Source organism: Micrasema longulum, unplaced genomic scaffold, assembly GCF_059751315.1.
Source record: "Micrasema longulum isolate JH-2025_06_02 unplaced genomic scaffold, ASM5975131v1 h1tg000848l, whole genome shotgun sequence".
NCBI classification, from domain to species: Eukaryota; Metazoa; Arthropoda; class Insecta; order Trichoptera; family Brachycentridae; genus Micrasema; species Micrasema longulum.
In genome coordinates this window covers 145,515-158,899 of record NW_028278040.1, presented here as the reverse complement: position 1 = coordinate 158,899, position 13,385 = coordinate 145,515, and the positions used below count along the sequence as shown (strand labels likewise).

The window sequence follows — 13,385 nt, the reverse complement described above, 5'->3', positions numbered from 1 at the left end:
TATAAGAATGGGCGAAAATAGAATTTGACGTTTGCCAAAAATTGGTAGGCAGTATAAAAAAATGAGTGAATGCTTTTTATACTATCATTTACGTATTAAATTATGGAATAAATCATTTATCATAATAAAATTAATATTATGTCGGCCTCGCGGTATAATGGTAAGCGCGTTTGCCTACGATCGAAAAATCCACACGAAATTCATGAAACACCATTGCATGACTAAAAATTGACTGTTTGGGCCAGCGCGGCGTTTGCGCCAAAACCATCTTTGGGCCATTTTTCTTCAGAGAAGGCGAAACAGTCGATAGGAATTGATATCGGTGGTTGTTGGCTTATTATGCCGATCCACAAATAAGTGAAACATATCTAGGTGGTTACTGGTTTTTACAAAACGGAGCGCCATGCCACACAACAAATCAAACAATGCAGTTTCTGCAACAAAAATCTCAGGACGTGTGATGTCAAAAAAAGGGCCATTGACCGGCCACCCAGATCTCTAGATTTGATAGAGTTATTTGAAAAACAAACTGTACGTCAGCAAGCCTTGGAGCATTGACGAGCTCAAGGCAAACATTCGTGCTGAAATCATCGCCATACCTCCCAAGATGCTCGAAAAAGTTATAGAAAACGCATTAAAAAGGGCACATTTTGCTTTGGCCAATAAAGACGGCCACATAATTGATATTGTTTTTTTTTAAACTAGTTCAAATAAACTGTAAAGAGTTAAATTAAATAAAAATACTTAATTTATGAATATCTGTTGTTTTTTTAAAAGGTTATTAAATATTCACATACCGACAAAAAATATGACACGTCCTATATATATTGTCCAGTAGCTAATATCGCGGACCCGCGGATCGAAGGTCCGAGGTTTTCGATCTCTACCAAAACTTGATTCCTATTTTCTAACAGTGAGTTATTTATAACTTCTTGAAAAAATCCCCTTAAATTGAAATATTTAGTAAGTCATTCAACACAAGTACTAATTTTTCTTTTCAAAAAAAAAACATCCACTCATAAAAAAGTAATGTGTTAAACATAAATATTTAGAAAAATCAATGTTATCTCTTAAAAAAGAATAATATTATCCTCTAAGATCAAAAGGAAAAAAAATCGAACCTTCCCCGGTCTTCCCTACATGAAACATGGATCATATCATATTACCAATTTTCTATTCATGGGAGGGTCATAGATAAACATATTTCATATTGGGTCAGTGTGGCAAGTTATAATTATTAGGGTTTTAAACTTAAATGTTTATATTTTATTATTGATTAATATAGTTATCTAAATTACGCATGTTTTTTTTTTCTGAGAATCTTATTTTATATATTTAGTTAATTTTATATGTCACTGTAACTTTCCTTAATTATTCTTCTTATTCCATAATTATATTATTAAAACTCACAAAATCAAGAATTTTTTTCGATGTTTCATTGAATTCAAAGTTATTAGGAAAGGCGTGAATTTAGTACATGCACAAATATGAAAATAATATTGTCAGAATTCAACTACCGAACTGCGTTGTGGTTTTATTATATTGTCGTGAATTCGCGGATCAATGGTCGAAGGTTCGAACCCGATTTTGTAATATCTAATTCCATAGTTTAAGTACAAAGACTTTAATAAAATATCAAATTAACATAAATATATTTTTTTTAAATATCTAAACAGTCATTGCCTTAATTTTGAGTTTTTATTGTGATTGCGGACTCTTGTGAGTACTTTATATAAGTTATCTTTTATTTTGCCTAAAATCACTCTTAAAATTATTTATTCTTCTTTAGTAGAATCAATTATAAGATATGGTATAAAGTCGTGGGGACATTCGACTAAAACTAATATTAAAATGATCCAGGGTCTACAGTATTCTATAGTTAAGCGAATCATACCTGCAGAGATTTACGAACAAAGAAGTAATAATGATCTCCTGTACAAAACAATCAAAACTCTGCCTGTTCGAGGACTACTGTGGCTTTGCATCATTTTGGAACAATTTCATAGTAATACATTCAAGTTTCCTCTCAAACATAACCATAATACACGCTTCACGTCTAATGATGGCTTGGTAGTACCAAAAGTATGTAATAAATATGGAAATAGAACTCTCAAATATTTAGTACCTAGAATTTTTAATTTATTACCAAAAGAACTTAAATTCAACTCACATTGTAACAAGAGCAAAATAAGAGAGTGGCTACTCGATCTAGAGTTTATATATGAATAGTAGCTTAGGTGTAAATATTTAATTTTTTATATATTTTCTTATATTTAAAAAATAAATTTATATATTATTATTTGTATAAACATGTTTTTTCTGATCTTTCCGGCTGTTAATTTTTATATGTTATTCATTGTTTTTATAAATGTAAATAATATTATTAAGTCAGTATAAATATAATCTTCACCAACAAGCTACAAAAAGTGGCTTGGTGGGATTTTAGTTTTAGTAAAAATATAACAAGTTAAATTTATTTTAAATTGTAAAAATGTATTATTATGCTATTAAATGAAATAAAAATATTTACATTTATTAATAATATAATTTAACAGATTTTCACGAAAACTAAACTTTATAATAAAAATATTCTTACCTGCAAAAGTGAACGCCGAGCGCCCAATATGGCGGAATATCTTGTTTCCCAACAAAGTTCATATATTGGTTGACTACTTCACTCGGTGAAGGGCCGTAAAAGAAATGGACGCCAATTTTGTGTCCTGCCAAACTCTGCACCGTAACTACTTTTGATTCTGTCATGTTTATATTCAGCGGACCGTCTTGTTCCAAGTACACTCCGTGATAAGATCCATTCCTCTGACTCATGAAGAATGGAGACGCGTGAGGGTTATCTTCAGTACTGTACATGAGTTGTGGTTTTAGAAAGAAGTTTCCGAGTCCATATAGCGCGTCGTCCGAAATATACAAACTCCACTCCCAGAGATTGTCAGCGGCTATCAGAGGTCCTCGTGCAGTGGAAAGAAAAGGTTTTGAAATGTTGATCTCCTTAGAAAATATTTCGACAAAGATTTCTGGGTAAAATATCTTGTAGAAAAAGTTCTTATTTGATACAATACGTCCAACGTCGGATAATTTAATGAAATTCGGATCATAGATCATGAAGTTCAGGTGTTTATCGGATATCTCATCAAAGTGTAGACGTATGGCTTGAATATTGGGTTTGATACCATACGGTATATTTTTGATCCTCGGTGTTAGGTTTTTGCTCTCGACCCAACTGGTTTTAGATATATATGAGTATTTTGAGGGTACGCGATGATAGCAAAATTTATTATTTTCATCGTAGCAGCAGTCTTTCGCGCATTTTCCTGGTTCAGTTATTGCCGATATTCCACAAGGCACTCGGTGGTCACTGCTGTGGGAACATATGCCACTAGAGTATCCATCGTTGTATATTACCTTGACGTAAACACCTTCGTAGAGGAAGAAGAAAACGAGTAACGGAGCTAGAAAACTGGCAAGCATCATTACTATCGCCACTTTCAAAGGCTTATTTAGCAATATCATGTGATACCAAGGAATTCCTGGAAAATAAAACGAAATATTTTTAGGAGAAAAATTAAGGCAAAAAAACAACATACAAACATTCAATTTGGTTATATTTTTTACCGTAGGTAAGTATATTTTTTGATCGAAACCATAAAAAAGTAACTTGTTTCATGATTTTTATTTCTTTCGAATATTCGTTAGATTAATATCGTGTGTATACTGGCAAAAAGCTTTAACTCTTAAATCCCTGGTTTGAGAAATCAAACATTTAAGTTTTGTTCCAATTTGACTCTTTTATGTCTTATTTAAATAAAGTAAGATTTAAGTTCTCATTTAAGAAAATATTTTTAATTTTCCCGTTTTTTATTTTTATATTAGGAAATATTTAGTTATTTAAAGCTTTTAGCCTGAATAAAATACCAGTATACTTAACCTTAAACTTATTTTTAAAACAACAGATATATGAAATTTGATATGACTGAGTGTATTTTGCCAGATTGTAGAGCGTTGAAAATTTTACAAAACTGCATCATTAAGTCAAATCCGCATATTTTCGAGTTAACGTTTTTTGCCAGTATACCCACGAATATACAAAGATACCAAACTTTTTTCCTTTAGATCAAGTTAAATTTATTTATTATTATCTATACTTACCTGTCAATCAAATTAAGAGATGTAACGGTTTTTAAATTACATAAGAAAATAACAAATTATTTTTCATCTATGTGTGTGGTAAAACAAACGGCGAGAACTTGAAGACCCTTTATTTATACATAAAATACTCGATGGCCAAACTGACTGCCCAGATCTACTCTCCTCGATGAATTTAAATATGCCACCTAGGCGAACAAGACACACCAAACTTTTTCACATACTTAAAAAATACAATATAAATGCGGCAAATAAATTCCCCCATCACTCGTACACCTTATACAATCAAATAGATACTCTCGACTAGACTCTGCAACATCTATTAAAAATAATATTCTTTCGAAATTCGATACCGCAATTATCCCCACTTACATCATTACACTTTTTATTATTTATTTATTTATTTACGGTTCCATGAACCTTTATTAATTTATAGCAGTGAAAAAAATACAACAAAAAATAGCATACTATTTAAAAAAGTACAATATCATCGAGAAAAGTATACATTGGTAAACGGTATTTATATATAAAAAAGAAATATTACATCTGTAACAAATATAAATATTAACCTTTATAAAAGAAAGGCAAATAAAAGAAAATAGCTGTTTTTAAAAAAGAGGAATAGAAAAAAAAGGAAAGTGCTTTGAAAAGAAAGTTAAAAAGTTTACTCCATGGTTTATGTAAATATTAATATTTAACAATAATAAATTTAAAAAATAATTATTGAATTTATAATTATCTCTACTTTTTATTTTCATTTTTTTCTAAATTGTATTCCGTTGTCTTTATACAATACATAAAATAAAAATAAAAATTGAGTAAAAAAAAATAAAAAAAACAACACACACATAGATATTATTGTTATTTACTTTTTCACAAAGGTAACAAATATTTTTTTTAAATTGGGTTTATGTAGTTGAATCCCATTTTGGAAAATTTCAGTTTACCGTTAATTTTGTTTTTTTAAATTTATTATCATATAATAAATAAAAAAACTTCATATTACCAAGTGTCTTTGACTATGTAACTAGGGTTATTTACCGGTCAAAAAAATAAATGAAAACATTTGGTTACGCCACATGTGCACACATTAAAATATATTATATATCTAGCACATTTGCTAGGATGAGGCGTTTGGATTTGTTTACTACCTACAAGACCCTAGTTAAGATGTTGCATTTTTCCTACTAAGGGTACTTATATTGTTCCGGCGCCAGAACAACGACTGAACCGACCGTGTACACATGTGATTTCTCACATTCTTACCGCGATCGCAAAAAAATATTTTGCCATCAATAAGTATTAAATCTACTGGGTGTATAATTTGTCAAGTGTTCCAGACAGCAAGGTTGGATCGGATCCTGACTGCCGCTACAGAAGTACCAGCAATAGAGGTGCCAGAACCCAGAATAAGGTAGGAATTGCAATCATTGTATTTAGGGTTCCATAGCATAGTGAACAAAGGAGAACGCATCCCGCGAATCGGCAATTTTCGAGCGTGCAACTGCCAACGGGCAAGTGGCGCGATCAACAGTAATCAATACATATAAAAAATAAATGTAGTATAAATAATTAAATATTTTTAAATATTTTGAATGATTTGAGTTCACTGAACACTTATGTTTATATAAATTTCTTCATAATATTTCAATCATGTATCAAAATTATATAGTACACCAACCTAAGTATGTATGTATTGGATAAGGAAATGGTAATTTTTGTTAATAAACCATTATTATTATTATTTTTTTTTTTTTTATATTATTGATATACTTTCCACAACAATGTTCTACAGATATAAAACTTTATAAATTATCTCGCATTACATACATGTATGTCAATAAATACATTCTTTGTTATAAATTTTTCCGAAATTCAAAAAATAAACCCTAAATTCCCCCTGACCTATTAAATACTTAGCCTTGCCTTTAACTATTGGTTTTTCCCATAATCATGATTAATGTACATGCTATAGTTCATAAAAAAATTTATATTTTTTACTTAAGTACCGTGAATCATATGACTATAAAAAGACATTGAATCCCTTTAATCTTCACATTCGTTTGAAAATGCCGTAACAAGGCGAAAAAATTGTCACGAAATATTTGTTTTTATATTTGTAAAAATAAAATAAAGTGTTTAGTTGACTCCAATCAGTGTTTGATTTCTTATATAAGAAAATAATTATATTACATTTTCCGCATTCCGAAACATAATTTTCTCATGCAAATGATTTTAACAAAAACTATATTGAAATTTTAAAATAATGTTTATTTTTAAGCGTATATAGTGATTTCAAATTTGAATAAATTTGAGGTCATTATTATTTCATTCTGTTTTTATCAATTTCCGGGTTATAAAATAAAACCACCATTAGTTTTTATAAACGAATATTGTTCTGTCAACAACAAATATAATATAAATTTGAAAACTTTCATAATAAAAACTCAATTCGGGGAAATCGCAGTAACGTCGGAGTTCACATTTTCCTACCAAAATGTTTTTTTTTGTATGATTGAGTTTTTCAACTGAGATATTTTGGTGGAAATAAAATATTTTATTCAGTTTTGACCACTTTTAATTTAAGACTATTTATGAACTATGATTGACTGATTAATTAAAACAAGTATTTGCTTAAAAACTCAGTCAAGGACTCGTATTAAAGATTCAAAAACGTGTGAGACTAACGCGTGGGCAAAGCTACATAATATATTATTGTAAAGGATATTGAAGTAATAAAATTAGCAAAGCACATAACAGTATGAGTGTTCCTTAGCATTATAAGGATTTCGTAATTATTCAAATACGGGAAAATTGTTCATAAATATTAAAGATAAAAGGAAAAGGGATGCTCACTCAGGAACATATTATTATTTTAAGGATAATTTAAAGCAGAGTACGTGAGAGAGATAGGAATATCATTCAAAACTAGGAAAAAGGACACATTTAAAGTTGGAAAATAACATTCATAACTCCACGTTTGCTAACCGCTTATAGAGTCAAATTATGCCTGTGATAAAAATACTAATGTCAAGTTTAACAATACATACGCTATTGGCGAAACACACAATCTGCAGTTAGAAGACAGACAATGGTATTTTTTGTATTAATTTTCTAAAAATTTTTAAGCTTGTCCAAATTTTTGTAGACAAGAACTGGATTCAACTCCCAGGGAAGCTGTTTATATAAACATATTACACCAGAGACGAAGAACATTTAAGGGAAGGTAAAATAGATGTTCAAATATGGGCAGAATGGTAAATGTTACACAATGTGTAAATTGGCCACATTAACCAGCCAACGACAGGTCATAAGTCCTGTAGATTTCTAGACTTCTATATAACCTTCTATAAAATGTTCTTCATCTCTGTTGTCATATGTTAATAATAATTATCTACCTGGAATGACTTTTTTGGTGAATTACCCTTGACAAATTATATTTATTTATCTATTATTTATACAACATGGATTTACACATACCGTAAATTCACATAATAAATATAGGATAATACTTAAAATTATTTCATATACACTAGTTTGTTCACATGCGAGTAAATCATAGAAAATCATGATCAACATCGCTTTTACTTGTGTCCTAACATTTCATTTCATTTATTTCATTTATTTATTCAGATATTTAGAATATTACAGAAAAAAGACCCAATTCATTCTAAATACAATAATATATCACAAATTACAGTAGATAGTTATGTTATTAAAATAAAATAACAAAATGTAAAAAGAAAAATAAAAAGTTAGAAAGTGCTTTCCTAAGGGAAGGCCCACTGTCGTGAAATATGTTGACATCCAAGGCGATGCGATTAAGAAGCAAGATTGCTCTACCAACTGGCATAACCATTGGCAGGTTGGTTCTGCATCGCGGTAGGTAAAACAATCGATGCTGTCTTTGTCGAATATAGTTATCAGGTACAAACAGACCTACATCCATCAGAATTTCTGAGTTATGTATGCGACCACCGATCACCTGGAAAAAGTGAACACCCAAATGAACGTCCCTCTTTCTCCATAATGACTGATAGCCAGCATCCCCAGTAAAAAGTCGGTTGGGAAGAGCCAAGGATAATATCCACACTCTTTTAGGTACAGATAGTGCAGAATTTTTTTCTGCACTCTCTCCACCATCAAAGAGTATCGAGTCTCATGTGGCGACCAAATAATGGAACTAAGCTCCAAACGACTTCTTACCAAGGAATTATACAATGTCCTCATAATCTGAGTGTTAGAAAAGATCTTGGCATTTCTAAGAACAAAGCTAAGCATTTTAAGGGAGTCATTACATAGATAAACTATATAAAAATTAAAAGATAACTGAGCATCAAATAACACGCCGAGATCTCTGGACGTTGAAGCCCTTTCAAGCCTTACTCCATCCATGAGATAACGATAGTATATTGTTTTAGATGCTCTTGTGTATGCCATTACAACACATTTGGAAACATTGAAGAATAATTTGTTTTGTTTGCTACATTGAATTATATTTTGAATGTCACACTGAAGTTTAATACAATCTGAAGAAGTCAGTATTTCACAAAAAAATTTTAGGTCGTCAGCGAATAAGAGAAAATTACAAAATTTTATGACTTTACCAATAGTTTGTTTAGTCTCTCACTAGTCTGAAGATGCCAGTCATGATAAATCCCGGTCACTGGAGAGTAATTTAACTAATCAAAAGTGATCGAAACAAAATTACATTTTTTGAAATTATCTGTATATTTGCGAAGCTTTGTTATTTATTTGGTTTTTTTATGAAATAAAAAATAATTCAAAATGAAAACGCATTGCACATTTACTTTAAATAAAATGCAAATATTTTAATTGGATTTTAAAGCACCTATTCAAGACAGTATAAATTGCCTAGGTATAAATCTTGGGTACGGTGAGTATAATAATATAAAATACTAGTCAGTAATCATGCATACATATGAGTATGCCCAAATGTTTGTAGACAATGTATGATTTACTTCAGGATTATCTCTACCGCGGGTATAGGCTGTTTTCGTGTTTTTCCGTTTCATTTACTGAGAATTACAAGGACATATTCAATAATAAATTATGTTTTTCAAATAGCGAACGGTTCTGCTGTGGTAGTAATTCCAATGAATTCGGGTTAATCTAGTTAATCTACGTAAATCCCGGTGCCGAGTTGTGTTGAAATATATATTTAAATACATATATAAATTAAGTCGTTTGGGGGTGTATGGATTTAAAAGATTAAACTTGGATAAGAAATTTATTATATAAACAAAAGACGAGTGATACTTTAACCCACAAATTTGGAATATCCAGTGACCGGTTTCATCACTTTCATGACATCTTCGAGACGGGTCATGACCAGATATAATAAATTACAATAAACTTTCATCAAGAATTTTCACATACAAACTCAAATGTTTTGTATAAGAAAGACAAAACAGTAATTGAACGTAGTTATGCAGAAAGCAGCCAGCCATATAAAAGTTAAACTGAGATAATAGCACCTTTGTGAGAGGAGTGAATTATCAAATCTACACAACAGTTGGAATGTTTTTGACTTTGACAAATGATTAACAATGAATACATTAGTTTTTTGGTGTAACAAACAAAAATCTTATTATGTGTTTAAACAGTGTAAATAAATTTTAAAGTACCGTCAGATTTTTCTGGTCCTGTGGGTGTTTTCTAAAAATTGAGAAATTCCGTTTTTGTAATCGCCACTATTTTCAGAAGGTGATTTTTACAGTTTTTTGTATGAAAGCGGTCCGGCTATTTTTAGCAGAACATAGAATTGACCTTACCTGACTACACCCGATAACACCAATATCTCATTTTTTTCAAAATTGTGGACTGGCTGCTTTCTGCATAACTACGTTAAATTGAAACTGAATATTATTGCCATTATGATTTTTTTATAGATATCTATTTATTTACAAATCGGCCGTCTTGCAACAATCGCGCATTTGTCGGTAAGATAAAATGTTTTTGTTCGGCATTTTCAAAACTCAATACAATAATAATTATAAAATGTTTTTTTTTCGGTTTAATTCAACGTTTATATATAAATGATTGAACCCTTATTTAGAAATGTGCCTTTAGATATTCTATCAATCCTAAAACATTATTTTTCCATCAATTTGAAGTTCCGGGTAATTTTGTTTTTAATCGTTTACCCGGTATGCCACAAATATGATTAAGCCACTGAGAAAATAAAAGTAAAACCAATAAGTAATCGAATGCACTCAAAACATTCAACCTTAAATTTACTAAAGTTATCTTTAGAGCCAACAATAAGAGAGTAAATTAAAAACAATGAATCCGAGTACCAATATATGCAAAAACAATAAAGAAGTCAACGTTTTTTTAAATACATTTCTGTAAACATACAATTATTTCAAATAATAAAATATTTGAGAAATTCCCTTTTAATATTGCCTGCATATTAATTTGACTAATTTTCTCGTGAATAAAATTGCTTTGCTGAGGTGCTGACTAAATTATAAAAAAATATTTACCTTAAATAAATGATTTTAGTTACCGAAATAATGATTATTACCATAAGCCTTTATTTATTAAGTTATTTTTATGAGTAGAGTAGAATTTATTAAAAATAAACATAACTTTAATTTTTTTCGTTCATTTGGTTTAAAAACAATACAAAATAAAAAATTAAAACTCCCTTTTTTCATCGATTACGTGTAAAAATAAATAAAATACACATTTTCATTAAACTAGCTAAGTACATGACCAAAATAAAAAATGTGTAATATATTAACGACTATGCAGCACTGAAAAAAACCACATTGAATCATCCGGTTTTAGTAAATACTTTTAATTTTATAACATTTTTCACATTTATGAAAAATGAGGAACCGAAAATACCGAAAGTTTATTATCTTAAGAATACATCAAAAATATTTCCATGTTAAAACGAAACATTTCCAACAAAAACATTGCAAAGTCAATCTTAAAAAATATTTCATGTTAACCTCATGCACGAAAATCAAACGCGCTAATCACTATACCACAAGTTGGTCATAAAAACCGTTTTATTCAATCGTAATAAATAATATTGAATTATTTGTTCATAAAAGTAACACTCTGTATATGAGCTAGACATCTTTGTGACTACTGTGATGGTCTTGACATAAACTAAATTCAGTCTAAATTACCAATAACAAGCTATTCCTTTTTTTCTAGATATAATATGGCTGAATGATTAATAACTCGTTATTAAAATGTTTATTAACAAATAATTTCGTTAATTTCTTATGTAAATATTAACTTAGAAAGAGCCAATGGCTGTTTAATAGTAAACAATTTGGGTAATTTTGATTATTAAACAAACAAGCAGAAAAGTGAACGTCAAACATTTTGTAAAGTGATCACTCAAACTAGCCATTGACTGATTATAAGCTGTGTAAATGCCTTGACTTCTACATCTTTCTCAAATGTTTCACATCTCTGTTGCAATAAATTTTAATCCTGAAATAATCGTTTTATGGGGAAACTTACACCTGTAAACTAAAAAACAAAATTTAGTAAATTTGAAGACAAATACAAGGACTCGTCATGAAAGATGCGCATATTTATAAAAACTACAGAAATTTGAGGTGATTTTTGAAAATCCGCATGTGGATGTTTTCATGCTAATGAACAACTTCAGTCCTATGGAAAATGGGATACAAAAAATGTTTTTTTGCTCGGGGTAAAAATTAGAGCATTAAATTGTAGTGCAAAGTTTCTTGAAAATGTAAGGAAAAAATAATAAAAACGCACTACTTCGAATGACGTCACTAGTTTATGTGATCAGAGAGCTATGGAGGATTTCCGGTCTGCTTTTCGCTTTTGGACCAATGGCAAAGACTGAATGAGAATAAGCGGAAATGAACCTCTAACGTCAAAACTTTAAAAAATCGTAGCGTTGATAATACGATGTATAAAAATTGTAAGAAACATTTTTTGACTTAGTTTAATAGTATATTAACAAATAAAAAAATGTAAAAAGCCACTGAACTTTCTTATTCACAAAAAAACATGAACAAAGTTCCTTACAAATTATGAATGAAATAGAATACGAACTCTGGTCGAGTGTTTTCAACTCGATGGCTACTCACAGATAAAAATCTTGGAAAAGGAAATCGAGTGGAAATAAATCCGCCTCGTTGTGAATCGGTTGACGCGTTTGCTTCCCATTATTGGGGACCTGGGTTTGATTCCCGCTGGTAGGGTAGACGTAAAATATTGATTTGAATTATTAAAACTGCAGTATTTTATTATTTCTGGACTTAAACTTGAAGCGTAAGACTGTTCACCTTACTTTCGTGTAGCATTTTTTTTTACTAATGCAGTGCCCTATATACCACTAGATGCGGGAAGGAGAATAGTGATTATGATTTAAAAAACTGTTTGATTGAGATGGGCAAGTACTTACCTAGCCTGAATTTTTAAAAAATTATACAGACTTTAAACGATATGATTTTCATTTTAGTCTTTTGAGGCTACTTGAAGGCTTTCTTTTGTGTCAACATTCAACCTTTTGAATGTCACGAGTATAATTAATAATTTCTCGGATTGACGAAAAAAGTCAATTTAAATTTCCCAGGAGACGAACGAAATATCCAGAAAATTTTTAGTTACAATTTTTAAAACCGTGTTTCATATAATTTGTTGATCTTCATTGCGAATCCGAAACTAACAACATTCCTAGTATGAATATTAGAGCCCATTTTTTTAGTACGTAGGTTTTTTAATGTTTTTTTAAAATTTGATTTGCATTATTTTTTACCCTACTTATAATGTATAAGGTTTATACTAACTTCAAAGAAATAGTTACTTCTTTATATCTTAATTTGTTGCAACAAGAGAAAAAACATTTTTGACGGGGGAATTTGGAAGTCTAGGCATTTACAGGGCTTGAGACCTTTCATTGGCTTGTCCATATTTAAACATCTACATTTCCTCAACTCTTCCATCTGTTGACTTTTGCCAATGACTGGTTATAGGCCATGTAAATACTTAGACTTCCATATCCCTCCTCAAAAATGTTGACCCTCTCTTTTGCAACAAATTTAGGTCTAAATAACTCTTAAGGGAGAAAATCCAGCCTGTTTACAAACATTTGGACAAACTCAAAACATAGTTATTTATCTCTTTTCTTTTATGTAAGCTGAACTGATTCCAAATTTACTTAAAAGAAAAACTTTGCGGAGTATATTTTTGCATGGTCT

At 30.1% G+C, this 13,385-nt stretch overlaps 1 protein-coding gene across 4 annotated transcripts in view; it reads right to left on the bottom strand.

The window, feature by feature from the left end:
• LOC148278662 (lysosomal alpha-glucosidase-like) overlaps window positions 1–13,385 on the bottom strand; it is a 166,828-nt gene that overhangs the window by 111,447 nt on the left and 41,996 nt on the right. For all 4 annotated transcript variants that reach the window (XM_088231059.1, XM_088231060.1, XM_088231061.1 and 1 more), the window contains one exon: window positions 2,597–3,545. In XM_088231059.1, the coding sequence (XP_088087185.1) occupies window positions 2,597–3,545 (949 nt within the window). The remainder of the gene's footprint in view (window positions 1–2,596; window positions 3,546–13,385) is intronic.